A 14,567-nucleotide genomic window follows, 5' to 3' on the forward strand; every position below is an offset into this window, starting at 1 on the left:
GCCATCGAGAATTGTCTTCAGGTGTCTGCAATTAAGTTTCTTATTGTAGAATTGAAATGAAAATATAGAGAACCGTTTGTATCTCCTGCTTTTCCCAATTGTTTTGGTTTTTTTTCCAGCACACAACAGTTTTGCCCTTTGTATTAATCGAGATGAGAACAACACATCATCAGTATCCCAGCAGGAGCTGTGGACTGGCTGCAGTGTGCACCTTCGCTGTTGGCTATATTTTATGGTAAGGGCTGTACATGCTGTGTTTTCACATTGTATTGGGGGTTTTGTACTGCTAAATTTGGGCACATATTTCATTATGGATATAATCGCTAACAGATTCACGCTGCATGCCTCGTTTGGTCCAAGACCTGGGCTTTGTCTGGTTTCCCCAGATGCTTATATTTTTAGAAAGTATATGCCAAACCTCACACAACAGGAATTTGTTGAACAATCCCATGTAAGCAGTGGTCTTTCCAAGGGTACATTTTTCAACCTTTTTTCAAGCTAAATGTTTTTCTTGGACCTTAGTTTTATTGCTTGGGGTTTTTGTTCTATCAAATAAAACTGAGACTAGGCAAATGATTGCCTGCATCAGTATTTAAGCAGCAAGAGAAAAGATAGAACACTGTCTTTTTTCTTTACTGATTCACAAATTCTTTCTGTAAAATTGATTACAGAATAAGTCAGTAATGCAAACACTCAAAAGTTTGTTTTAAGAAATGCAAATGTTGGTGAGAAATTAAACTAAAACAGAAATAATCTTTCTTATACAACATTAAGTATTTGGGCAGTTTCTAATCAAGCACCTGACTTGCATGGCAGAGTTAATATACTTTGGTCACCCTAGTGTTTATTTTTCACTCAAACTTTGTTTTATTTATATTTCTCCTTTGATGCCATCTGTCCCTTATTCTTTCTGCTTTTCATGACCCCCATTTCATACTCTTTCTTTTTACTTCACAACATCCTTCTCTCAGCTAAGAAGGTATTTTCCAACATTTCCACCAACCAAGAAAGAAAAAACTAAGGTGAGAGTAACATGATCTTGAGGCAGTACTATCACACTGCTTCAACTATGCAATTTGTCCCTCTGATCCAGTGAAAGAGAGGTCATTATCCATACCTATCCACACGCACTCAGCGATCACACAATGCTATTAATCCAGCTGAAGTGGGATGTTGTGTCCCAGGACAACAGCCACATTCTGCCATTTGCTTTGATAAACATACATAGCCTCCTTAAAAAAGAATAATATTCGTAATTGTAAGATAAGGGCAGCCTCATGTAAAAAGGCATATGATTATTCCCTCAGGAAAAAGTAATTATGTTCTTAACCCATATACAGTAATGCTTAACTGTGATAGTTCTTGAGCTTCCTCTAATGGTGCCTGGAGACAGATTGGCAGGTACCTATGGCTTGACCTCCTCTGGCAACTCCTAAAATCATCTAAGTAAACACATGCAGTAGTATTTTTAGAAGAATTTGAAATTGAAATAATCCAGTTTTACAAGTGAAACAAAACCAGATGTGTCTTTAAATATTTTAAGAATCTGTTACAGTATCAGTGTGATGCTCATCTAGTTTGATCATACCTAGTACGGTGCATCTGTATCCTGCAGCTACAAGGTTAAGGAAAATTGTGGGACAAGTAAAGCAGGAGAAGCAGATTCTGCATTAAATAATTACTGCATTAATAATTACCCAGGCACAGACTATGGTTATCTCCCTTTGCTGTTTATTGGTTTTGCCTACACATATATTATTTCCAAAACAGATAGGGCTACTCTCAAGTGATTTGCCTTCTTCCAAGTTGTGATTTCTCTTTAAATGAGATGAGACAATCTTAAAAGTTCATCCTGCAAAATTATGCACATAAAACCCATTTCTCCTTCTACTGTTATGGAAGGAGGCCTTTGCAGATGAGTGGAGGCAGACAAAACCTACACTGTGCCATCACTTGCAAGTTCTGCATGTCCTCAGCCTGCAGGTGCTGTTGAAGATTCTATCCAAGATGCGCTTGAGGCTGCAAGCCAAATCTTGGTCCCATTACATCAATATGATATGTCATATTCACAGGCTGGAAAAATCTACCAGAAAGTATGAAAAGTGAGGAGTTTGTCATCCCTCTCATTCAGGGTGTGGCTTCTTTTCACAGCTGAAATCCACTGTCTTCCTGTTGTCAAGTGACCACATTACAGTAGAGACCTTAATCACTCAGAGGGCTTGGAATTGCTGAATTTGGATTTGTTGTCCTTTCTGGCAGCACCCTCAAGCTTATCACAGTGTATTAAAATGAGACTATACCTGCACATGACCTAGTTCCATACAGCCTGGTGGAACTTCCTTTCTTTGTACCTAGGGTTGTCTATGGGTCCTGTTCTGAGGCTTAGTTTATGGTTTATGTTTTTTTAACTAGAATTTAGGGATCTGCCACTTGAGAATTTGTTCTTTTGCCTATTCCATTTTTCCCTCAGCAGAAGTGTTTTCACTGCAACCCTCAGAATAAAGTGAAGACAGTTGCTAATCAGATGTTCTCTGTGTTTTGTTCTTGAATTTTGGATTCTCTTCCAATCTCAGCTGAAACTTTCTTACCATCCTACATGTTTTATGTATTGTGTTGCACTTTTTACAGGGAAGGAATATATAGGAGGATGTTGTTTAGGTTTGATTCTGTGAATGCTTTTCTCAACTCCAAGTAGAGGAAGGCTTGTTTTATTTTGTATGTGACTGAAGCTGTCATGTATGAAAGAGGTGGTAGAATAGCAAGTGCTTTTTAATATATAATTGGTAAATAAAAAACTGGCAAACAATTCTGAATAGCATTACTGAAATTGGAAGAACATAGCTAAATAACTTGATATCTCCTGAGCATGATTCAGAGACTTGTTTTCTGAGAAACATCCTTTTTTGAAGAGTAAAAGCTTTTTCTGGTTTTTTTTTTTTTTTTTTTTGCATTCTCTCCCTTCAGTCAAAGAGTTTTTGAGTAGGCACACTTAGCTCATGCTCTCTCTGTGAGAGGGAGCTTGCAAGGAACTGTGCCCAGGCAGAACATCCTCAGACTTGCATTGCATGTTGCACACCATACATGGACTTTCAGGATCGAGGCCATGGGATAAGATGGGAAAAGCCTATTGGCTTTATTTAGCATGGCTTGAAAAGGTCACAGTTTGTGTTTAATTGTTAAATCTAGACAGTGCTAAGAAAACCAGAGCATTTGCCAGTACTACCAGAAAATTCTGCCAATAAGTGTATGGCGTTAGTTGTCAAGGAACAGAAAAGAGCCAGAAATGTGTTGCTCCTTGTAACAAGAATGACCTCATGGTAACTAATATCAGAGCCTAATATGTCCCTAAAATAAACTGAGACAAATATGTTTATTTTAAATGGTTTTCCTTTTCCCTCTACTTTTGAGCACTTCAGGATGCCAAAAAAACAGACCCTAAGAATCTGACTCCACTGCTGTAGTCACACTGGGCTGCATGTTTGGGAGCGAAAAGCTTGATCTGCTCTCTTACAGCTATCTCAAATCCACTAGGAGCTGCCTCCACATGTGCCAAGCTTGGACTTGATTCATTCTTTCATTCTTTTATAAATCTATTTAAAGAGCTTTTAAACTTTGATTTGAAAATAAAGTTTCTCTTGAAGTGACTTTAGGAGAGTTCCTTAGATTCGCTGAGGGAGAGCATTTAGATGGGGTAATTTGCAGGATTCTTCTTGAACAAATTTAAGAAGGGAATGTACACTGAGGATTTGGAATGAATTTGAGATTGATTCTATCAGGCTTGCTGTAGGATTTCCACTAGCGATTCTCCATAGAAGGAGAGGAAGATTAGAAAGAGCAGATGTTGGCACAGACTGCTAGGACAAACCTTGACATTCAGAAGAGAGGGGTGGTGGGTTAGAGTGTGAAGCTTGGTGAGAATTGACAGTCATGTTGATAAAGAAGGACAGGATTGAGAAACCAGAAGGATTTTTGAGGTTGGTGGTGCCAGTGGAGCAGGAGATACACAACACAGCTTTGCTAGGCTGTGCTGAGGGTTTGTGTGTAGGAAGGGCATCATGCATGCTTTTGGGAGTGAGCACTGGAAATAAAAGTTCTATAAAGATCAGAGGAGTCCATGGTTAGAGAAAAAAAAAAGTGTCCTGGGGGCAAACAAAAGAAATGAAATAAAATAATGGGTTAAAAGAGATGTGGATAAGGAAACATACAGCTCACAGGGCAGCAGCTTCAAAGCTGAAATCATGAAAGTAAGTGGGGAATGCTGGGAGAGGGAGAGAGAAACAGAATTTGAAACCAGAGTGGAAGGCTGTTGTAGAAGTGGATGATAGATGAGAATGCAGAGGAGGAGAAGAGAGTTGGAGCTGGAGCTGCCCCAAAGAGGAAAGAGTAGGAAGAAACAGAAGCAGCAGAAATAGGCCAGAGGAAGATTAGCATCCCTTGTACCTGACCCAGAAGGTGGATGGCAGGGCAGAATTGCTTTCAGCAAGAGAATGCTGTATGGATCCCCAGCCTGTTAGGTCTCACTTAGCCATTTTGGACTGTTACTTTCTGGCTTGCCTCCACCTCCACATCCTCAAATGTTTCAGTCAAAGCAACAGCACAATCACAGATGACATGCATGGGTAATATGTTCTCACTTCCTTGTGCAGCTCCTTCAAATATAGCTCAAGAAGGCATAGCAACCATTACTATATTTAAAATGAAAAATTATTTATCAAAATAGATGACTTCCAGAGATGACAGCACTTTGCAGTGAATCTGCTAAGTTTCTGTCATTGTAGCTACCTGTACATAAACACAAATTTCTGCTAAGCTTTGTTCCTCCCAGAGGATGCCAGCACCTTGTCATGCTGAGTACATTCTGGATGTGACATTATTTGCAGCTGCAGTTTCTCAGGTCTTGTCTGCTTCTGACTGCATAAGCCACTCCACAGCAGTATATTAGTCCTGTGACCCATGTATTGTTCTCCACTCATATGAATGGAGATGAATCCATCATTAAGAAAATGGAACTAGAGGGGATGATTGCTGTTATTTCCTAAGTGATGACTGTTTATTGAACTTACTTTTTAGTCTTTAAAATTCCTAAACTATGTACATTCCTGGTGTAGGTGTATTAGGTCTGGCTGGCCGTTAATATAAGAAGCCCAGTATTTTAATATAGCTGAGATCTTAAGAAAACTGATTTGATGCAGAACAAACTCTCCTGTGTTTTTGGGGGGAAGTTTTGAAGATGCATCTCGCATCAATCAGTATTAGAAACCAAAAGTAGAACAAATTTAGTGTGGGTCATTGTGTTCCTGAAAGCACAGGATCAGGATTGGACCTGCACTATAACCACAAAATATTTGTTTGTTTGTTTGTTTTGAATGTCTCAGCTTCTGTAAGCCTATCACCTTGTTTGGAAGACATTCCACATTTTAATAGTGGAATAGTGATTAAAGTTATCACTCTTGGTGGAAAAGGAGGAGAGTGATGCTGGAGAAGATCATGAAATAAAGGCATAGAAAATGCCCGTGTTCTGTTTGCTAAAGAGTAGCCACTGGGAAGGCACCTACAATTTGTCTGGAACCAAGGATTCAGCCTTCCTTTGTGTCAGTCACTGGAAATATGGAGAGCAGTGAAGATCTGGGAGAGGATTTGCTGCTGCAAGAAGTAACCAGAAAGGAACTGCTGTTCATAGATGGGAGTTGTCATGTACCCACGCTCCAGGTAGAGCTAATGTCAAATGCTTCAGGAGAGCTTAGCAAACCATTATGAAACAACCAGCCTTGAAGGGGGAGTTTTCTTCCAAAACTTATGGCAAAATGTAGGTGCTTAGATTCTTTAGTCTTGATGGTTTATATACCTTGTAGTCTTTAAACTTAGGCATAATTATGCATGTTCTTATTGCTTGTACAATTTCCTGATTTCAGAAACTGGCTAGAAGTGCGTGATTGGGTCTAGAGAAGATGAGTGGACTAAATAGGCTTCCAGACTTTCATACTTCAAAACTTTTTTGAATATCTCTATTTCAGTGATGTATCACTGAAAGGTAGGGTAGAGCATTCCAGAGATTAATTAGGTATCATTCAGAAAGATATTTCCATTATCAGATTTGCATTTCTTGTCTCTGAGTTGCATTGAGGTGATTCTTCTGTCACAAGGAAGAAAATTGGAAGCTCTTCACCCATTTTATGTCATGCATTATTATTCTGTGTCCTTTCATTTGATGCTCTTGAGAAGTTACATAGCCCCTCATCTAGCAGCTCCTTTTTCCAGAACTCATAGTACTGGTTGTTGATGATGACAGATTATGATGAAGATTATAAAACTGGGCTGGACCCTGAGAGTCCAGACCAGAAAGTACTGCCAAGCTATGATAGCTGAGAGCAGCCACCATGAAGGAGCAACCATCTTCTCCAACATCTCCCATTACAAAATACATGAGCTGTCATGGTTATTATCTGCCATTATACTCACTTGTTGAGCTTGATTCTGCCAGGACTAAGGTCTTACACGTGCTGTTGTTACAGCTGTATCATTTAAACTGACAGAATACACATAAACCACAAGGTTCCAACAAATTTTTGTGCTTAGTTTTCCTCATTAACAAAAGATCTACATCCAAAGAATAAATGTAAATGTATGTTCCCTGCATAGTTTTAATTTTCGCTGGATTACTTTGATGGGAGAGATATAAAACATCTACTGTATAGTAGAAGTGAAAACTAGCTACAAAGTCACATTTTTTGACAGATTTGTTAAAAACAAGCAATACTGTGCATTTTCAAATAGCTTTTACTGATTTCTGCACCAACTGGTTGAAAATTTCTAAAAACAACCACTTTTTTTTTTCTTTTAACAGACATTTTAATTTAAATACAATGTGTGAATATTTCAATTCCTTCTCTTTTTACTGTTTCTAACAAATGGCTAGATGAACTCCATGACCTGTAACACATTCATCTTTGAAAGTATACAGTTATGTCTACATACAGCTGCTACTGTTTCAAATCACAGGGAGGTTCAGGTTAATTTTATCTTCTCAGAAGTAGCCAGTCCAGTTTTACTCCTCTTTTTCTCCTTTTTCTTTTTCTCCTCAGTTTATTTCTATCTAAACTACACATTTTTTACACCAGTTCAATAACAAAGTCTTCAATCTGATCTAGTTTTTTGCACTCCTAAGTAAATCTTAATGCATGCTTCTCTGTGCTTAACTAATAATGAGGTTGGATAGGAGTAATGGCTACTGGAGTGGCAACACCGAAGGCATTCATTAACATTCATTCATCAGCACTCTTGTGTGGAAGCTTTATGCTAATGGTTGATCAGCCCTTTATAGTGCAGCCTCGAGAATGCCTGTATTTGCAGCAGGAGCAAACTCACTAAGAAAGGCCACCAGGTGAGGTTTCCATGGCAGCAGTTGTCCCTTTGCTGCTCCTGTTTATAGTACAGACAATGCTGGAGCAGTCAGTGTGTCACTGCTCAGTGAGAGAAGGCTAATATTACTCCACCCCAGCATAGCCAGCAGCGTGCTGTGCTCATTTTTAGAAGGATCAGGTGGGTTTGTGACTGTTGTCTCCAGAGTGGTGCTTGGTCCCTCTTGTGCTCAAAGCAGTGCTGACAGTGTGGCCACTCCAGGGACGGGCAAACAACAGCTACACTGAAGGCATGAGCAGCATCACCATGCAGGGAGTGGGCTCCTGTGCTGGGCAGCAGGGAGCTGAGTATGTGAGCTGTCTGCAAAGCCTGAACTAACCAGATATTGCTGACATGCAGCAGCTCATCAGTGACTCATTGATTGGATTGAGAAAATGTTCCTCTTTCTAGCATAAATGTGTTCTAGTAAAAGCCACTTCTACTTGGTTCATGAAGCTAGCTACGTAGATGCTGTTCAGAAGGTCCCTTGAAAAGTCCCTCTGTAAATTATAACTTTATAATTCTGGGAAGTTTCATCACACCAAAGGAAATAAGTGGAGAAAGAGACTAGCTCTTTTTCAGTCTTTTTCCTTGGAGCTTGTTTTTCACAGAATGATCATTAGGGGAAAAAAAGCAAATGAAAACTGAAAGAAGTAAATGAAACTGAAAATTGTTAGGCGATAATAGACATTCCTTGCTAATCAGACCTGGTAGCAGGGGACATCCCACTACCTTCTACCCAACTGTCTCATCTTTTTCTTTCATCAAAAGGAACATGGTGTCCCCTGTTACCATGGGTTACGCAGGAACCCTTCATTTTTTCATAGATAATTTTATCTTGTCAGGTTAATTCTATCACAGAAGAATACTGGGGAAAATAACTGTAAAGTACAGAGATAATTTCCCATATGTGAAGTGATTTGGAGAAAGGGGGTTTAATTGCATTTAGATCATGCAGATTAATTTACTGACACATGTAGTTTCCCAAGTGAGGTGTCCAACTGTTAAGGGTTGGGCTGTAATAAAAGCTTTTCCAAGGAGGAGAGAAGCTATGACAGCCATGTACATTTCCAGGGTGATTGTTAAACAGGGATTCTGTACTCCCTGAGTAACAGAATTTTATGGTAGCAGTTTTCTGTGGACTTCTCTATCTCTGCCCTTTAGGAGCCTTTGACTGTTGATCTAGTGATCAAAAATCTTCCTTAAGCAAATAGAAACACCAGCAAGTGAATCAAATAATGGAAATCCCCTTGTATAACAGTGCAGCTGCTCTAGTTGTGCTTCACTGTGAGCTTTTCACTCAAATTTTCAGGTCAGAAATGAAAAGATTTACATTCTTGAGGAGAGCCCAGCAAAGCCCCAGCTTGCCTTCACTGAGCACTTCACCCAGTTAGCCTCTGAGACGTTTGCTCAGTTGTTTGCCAGTATTTGCTTTTCTTAACTTCCACCTACTGGAATGTATGGACTCTCTCTGCTCCCTCTGACTTCACCACTCACTGCATCAGATCTCAACACAAAAGCAATCCCATCAGAGGATACAGGTGTCCACTGCAGCCACACACAGCAAAACCACACACCTGGAGTGCTTCTTCAGGCTGCACTGCAGTAAAGCTGATTGTCTCTTGAGTTAGTGTACCAACAATGTCCTCTGTAGTTGAATACTAAAAATCTCTGTGTCACCAGCAAACCACCATCAATCCTTTTCCTTTACTGTATATTGGCTGTGGGGCTGGGCACTACTTTTGAGGTGTGGTTTTGTTTGGTCTTTCAAAAAAAATATTTATCTTACCTAGAAAAAAATTTCTAGATTCCAAATTATGGTAGGTAGCTGAAAGAAAAGGAGGACCAATCTAAAACACAGTTGCTGAAGAAATTATTCTCTCAAAGAGAATCTAAACCATATGCTTCTGGCAAACCCAAAAACTGATTACCATGTGTAGCGAGGAAAAGCAAAAGAAAAACGCAAATGTGTATGAAGTGCAAGAAGAATAACTGCAGAAAGCAGAGAGAGATGGTAGGAGAGCCTGTAGAACCCTGAATGCTTTTAGGAAAAAGAACCTGCTTGGAACAGAGGCTGCTGCAGTTTCCATCTTTGGCACAAAACAGGAGTTTCCTCAGAAATATAAGTGAACAAGAAAATACCTGCCTAGATCAGAAATGAAAATGGGCCAACTGCTCATAATAAATTGAAAGCAAAGCAGTAAGAATGTGGGAAATCAGTCATAGTTTCATCATTTGTGGTGTCTGTTCCGAATGGATGCCATGCACATGCTCCAGTTCACCTGCAACTTGCAGGCCTTTCAAATAATTGCTTTTTGGGTTACAGTAGCTAAGCCTACAGGCCAAGCTTGTTATTTTTGTTTTGTTTCAGGGTGTGCTGGATTCACCACGTTACAGGAGTGTGGGTGTACCCGCTTCTTGAGCACCTCAGCCCAGGTGTCAAAATAATCTTTTTTGCAGCTGTTACTGTAATAATTAACGTATTCTACTTGGTGGGAGAAGTCCTGAACAACTACATCTGGGATACGCAAAAATGTGAGTATTGTTTTAGGAATATTATCTCGTGAAATACACCATCAGGACTTGAGTATGTTTCTCTGAAAGTGTAGATGTTTTAAGCTGACTAAAACAAAGGAAAATGACAGAAGTTCCACTGAAACATCTCGCTTGTCTGCCCTTAAAAACAGACAGATGAACAGAATGTCTGCTGGAGAGCCTGATGAGCTATGAATATGTATTCTCTTTTATAACTTACAGTACTAATTTAAGAGCTCTTGGCAATTACCTGAGATGTTTACAACCCACTTATTAGCTGATGAACCCATTAAATGCAGCTAGAATAAAGTATCATTCTGTGCAAATGCCATTAATGGTAGGCTTGGACTGAGAAATGAAAATATACTCTTTCAGTATTTTCAGGTATAAGGTATTTTCTCACCATATAAATTTACTCAGGGAAAATGAATATGTTCTTGTCAGTGAAATAACAGGAATAAAAGATCACTTTAGTGCAGGGTAAACTTAACTGTGCAGACTCTACATCATCTATCCTGCCTAGGCCACCCATTGCTGAGGGAGAGGAAAAGGGAAAATAAGAAACACAAGATTAAAAGTAGGTTCCTTTTATCTATGAAAGATGTTTTTCATTTATCAAATTGAATGAAATAAGCAAACAACATTCATAATAGCTGATGTGACAAATCACAACTGGAGGGAAATAAATTCACCTGCTAGTTAATGGCATACACAACTCTCTTTAACAAGTCCTCCAATACCAGGTAGAATCTAATGCTAGAAGCTCAAAGCAGTTTTACTTTCTGTTTGCCCATATTAGCATCCAGGTGTAAAATGCCTTTTTATTTTTGCTCTAGGACAATCAATCACTGGTCATAGTGTTCAAGATGAGTATTCAGTCCTCAGTTTGATGTCAAATTCACATTTATTTAATGTTTTAAAGCTAATTCTGGAAAGATGTTTCCAAAAAAGGCAGCTGCAAGGAATAATTTCGTTTGACCTAAGTCCTGTGTGAAGAATAATAGTGCGGTAAAGAATCACATATTCTTAGCAAGCCCATGAATAAGAAGAGGGTGGAAAATCTCCTGCTCTATTCCAAAGTATACATAGCAAAATCCCTGCTCCTTGCAGCCTGCTGCCCTAGAGGAGCTAACTCAGTTTTATCATTCTCCCAACATCTTTCAAGGTTTTTACCCTGGCATTATTGTCCTCTCCATCATTTCCTTCACATAGATAAGGGATATTGATCCCAAGTCCTTTGTGGCTCAAGCACTTGCAAAACAGAAAATGCCATGAGTCATGTGCTGGTTTGCTGAGCTTGAAACACTTTGCACAAACTTTACCCAAAGTGTGTGGCAGGAACACCACAAACAGCAGAGATGTAAAATTATGCCAGTCTGTCACCATGCAAGACCTGGGAAAATATTATTTGAAAACTGTACACTTAAAAGAGGCTTTTGAGCAGTAAGACTGCAAATCAAAACAGTCTGCCATGAGAAGATTTCTGGGGTGAGAAGGGGTTGTTTTGGGTTTGGAGTTTTTTTATTTGCCTCTGGAGATGCATTAAATAGAACCTCACTACTGACAAAATGATTTGCAGTTAGTTTTTCCAAGTTAAACCACAAACATGGTAGGGAAGGAAAATTTTGCCCTTTGTACAAGCCAGCGTCTGTCCACAATTTTGAGGATATCTGCGTTCCTGCCAAACTATTTGATGCATCTCCAGTAGAGTGCTTCAGAAGAAAGGAAAGAGGTGCTTTCAGAAAGGCAAATAAAGTAGCTTTTAAAATTATTGGAAAAGTTCCTTCTAGGAGAAAGCAGAAGACATAAGATTGGCTCTGGAGCAACATTGTAAACTGTCTGTAATCTTTTGGTCCCAGTCTGTTGTTTTGGTTGTTAAACCTTTGACTGTGGCTCTCCCATTACACCGGTGTGCCAGCAACACCCAGGGCCATTGTACTCGGGCTGCCGGCAACATGCAGACCCCTTTGTCTTGGTGTTGTTTCTTTCAACAAGGCAGCTCTGCAGTTGTGCTTTCTAACTGCAGATGAATCTTATTGTTTCCCATGTTTGAATTCATTAACTATGTTTTTTAAGTGATGTACGGTGTACTTACTGCCTGTGCATATATTGCTCTAGCAGGTGATCTTACTTGTGACTGGATTTTCCTCTCAGCATTCTCAAGCTTCTTTTTTGCCTTTGGTTATCGTAAGTCTTTCTTTTACAGCATGCAGCAGGCCTGAAAAACTCCAAAAGAAATATTTGTATTTGAGATGTCTGGCAGAGAGGGCTTAGTCAGAAGAACAATACTTTTGTCAGATACCAGTAGTAATTCATTGTCCAGGAACAGGCATATGAAATAGCTGAATGTTTCCATTGCCAGAAAAAACACAGTCTGCTGCCTGGCCCAGCATAGAAAAGAGACAAATCCTGCAGTTAGAATAATTTCTTTAAGGAGCTGTACACTCAACTCAGTCCACCTGATATTACTGAAAGAAATGGCCACTACAAGAAGAGAAAGGCACCCTCTCAGCAGTAATTGTTTATTCATTCTTGTACTTTTGAAAAAGGGAGATGTACCCACAGATACTTAAAAATCCAATGTTGAAATGGAGAGGGGCTTCCAATTATTGAATTCTGAAACACAGTTATTAAAATTTTCTTTCAAACAAAGTTGTTTGCTTAGATTCAGCTATAGTAACATCTATTTAGTTTGCTAGTAGGTAAGCAGAGCAGGTGAGGGAACTCAGTGTTCCCAGACCCCTGCAGCCATCAAAGGCTGGGTGTGCAGCAGGGGGTCAGGCTGATCTGAAAATGGGAGTGAGGGAGGGAGGATTGTGCAGTTCATTACTGGACAACCACTGCCATCAGGTGTGCAGCTGCTCTTTTCCTTCACAGCAGGTGAGGTAACACATGCGAGCAAGATCAGGAGAAACAACATCAATAAAGGGAAAAGAAAGATGAATGCATTAGAGGAACCTCTCTAAGCAAACCCTCCATTGGGTTGTTTTTATTGAGAGATTTTGAGGAGCTGCTCTCCATATGTTTTCAGGTATTGAAGAAGGAAAAGAAAAACCGAAATCGGAGTGAACCATAAGAGACAACACAGAGGATTGTTTACGGCTGCATGGAAGATTTCTCATCCCCAGCAGAGTTTGGCCTGGAGAGGAATCTTTTGGAAAGGAAGAAATTTCATGGGCCCACTTCTCAGTGCAAGGATATTTTTGGATTTTCTATGGGGGGAAAATGATTTTAGTTAAGAATAATATTAATGTTTCAACCTTCAATTTTTCCATGCTTGCATGTGACATACACATATAAGATGTATATTTATCTCCAAAGCATTCTCAACATGCGTTTCTTGAATCAAATAAGTCATTTAACCATGAAGTCATTAGATCTTTTTACTTCTTCCAAAAAAAACAATGAGTCCATTCTCTGTACTGTTTGAGAAAAGTTTAACCAGATAGGTCTAATACAGGGAAACAAAGCAATCCCATATATTTCAAATTACAGCGTAGAAGTTAATTGCATGAATGTATCTAAAGAAGAGTTCAGTCTGACTGAAATATTAATGTAACACTATGTAACAGCTGCCTTAAATTTGTTATGTTAATAATTTTACCAGTCCAGTGAAATCTTACTTGCAGTGTTAAGATCTTAGGACCTAAATAAAGATTAAATTATCCTTGCATTTCTGTTTTTTCATGCTGATTCTTGAAATTTTAGGTGGATTGATGACATTTGAATGATACATATTCAGGTTTTCCAGTGTCAACTGTAGATTATATAATTTCTACATGAGAATTTTTCTTCTTATTTTCATAGTAAAATAACAAATCCTGCATTTTCAAGTTGTAAGTTCTCAGTAGGGGGGCTGGGCTGTTTTTGTTATAAAAGGGAGAGCATTTAAGTTCCTTCTTACTTCAGGAAGGCACATAAGCAAATGTTTGAAGTTAAGCGTATGCCTGTTTGTATAAGGAATTCAAATGCAAAATACTAGGGATTGTTTAACAGAATTCTGTTTAATTATTAGACAATCAAGAAGTAACTCTAGTAGGCAGAAAAAATTGTCAAGAACTAAAATAAAGTGAACAGAATAATTTTTGGCAAGAGAATATTTATTAAAAAGTAGCTTTACGATCCGAGTATTGGTATTCATATCACGTATTTTTTCATTAGTGTATTTAGTCATTTGTTTTAACACATGCAGAGCACTTTGAGTATGTATAGTGCTAATGTGTTGTTTTTAGTAAGGGGATTTCTGCAGAGTTATAATACTGTTTAACAATGTTTCTGCTCTGGAATAATTCTGGGGGAAACTGATCTCGTGCAACTCATTACATGCCTCCAAAGTACTTTGAAAACATATTTATGTACACACTATCATACAGAACAGCACAAGTTCAACAATGTGCTTTTTGGTTTGTTTCCTTCAAATATAAGACTCAGTAATTATATTGGCTTTGTCTGTCCATCTGCTAGATTATTTTTAACTTGCTGATCAAGAGTTTCAAAGCTAAGCAAACTACTAGAAATTTCATGGAAGTAAGTGGCCAGATAGAGAAGGAGCTCTTCTAATGATCCTACAGAAGGAGAGGACAGGACACACAAAACTAGTAGAATTTGGAAGCAAATGGCCATAGCCATGGGGC

At 38.9% G+C, this 14,567-nt stretch overlaps 1 protein-coding gene across 7 annotated transcripts in view; it reads left to right on the forward strand.

The window, feature by feature from the left end:
- The window catches only part of AIG1 (androgen induced 1), a 123,673-nt gene extending 110,067 nt beyond the window's left edge, over positions 1–13,606 (forward strand). For 4 of the 7 annotated variants that reach the window (XR_007777074.1, XM_009095339.4, XM_050972115.1 and 1 more), the window contains 3 exons: positions 120–235; positions 9,770–9,933; positions 12,965–13,606. Coding sequence is in view for 3 of the 7 variants with exons in the window: in XM_009095339.4 (XP_009093587.4) it covers positions 120–235; positions 9,770–9,933; positions 12,965–13,002 (318 nt within the window). In the remaining 4 variants the exon portion in view is untranslated. Of the gene's footprint in view, positions 1–119; positions 236–9,769; positions 9,934–12,964 lie in introns of those variants that run through there. The other 3 variants (XR_007777076.1, XR_007777075.1, XM_050972112.1) reach the window with 1 other exon arrangement.
- The last annotated feature ends 961 nt before the right edge of the window (positions 13,607–14,567 follow it).

The sequence above is a fragment of the Serinus canaria genome, chromosome 3, assembly GCF_022539315.1.
Source record: "Serinus canaria isolate serCan28SL12 chromosome 3, serCan2020, whole genome shotgun sequence".
Classification (NCBI taxonomy): Eukaryota; Metazoa; Chordata; class Aves; order Passeriformes; family Fringillidae; genus Serinus; species Serinus canaria.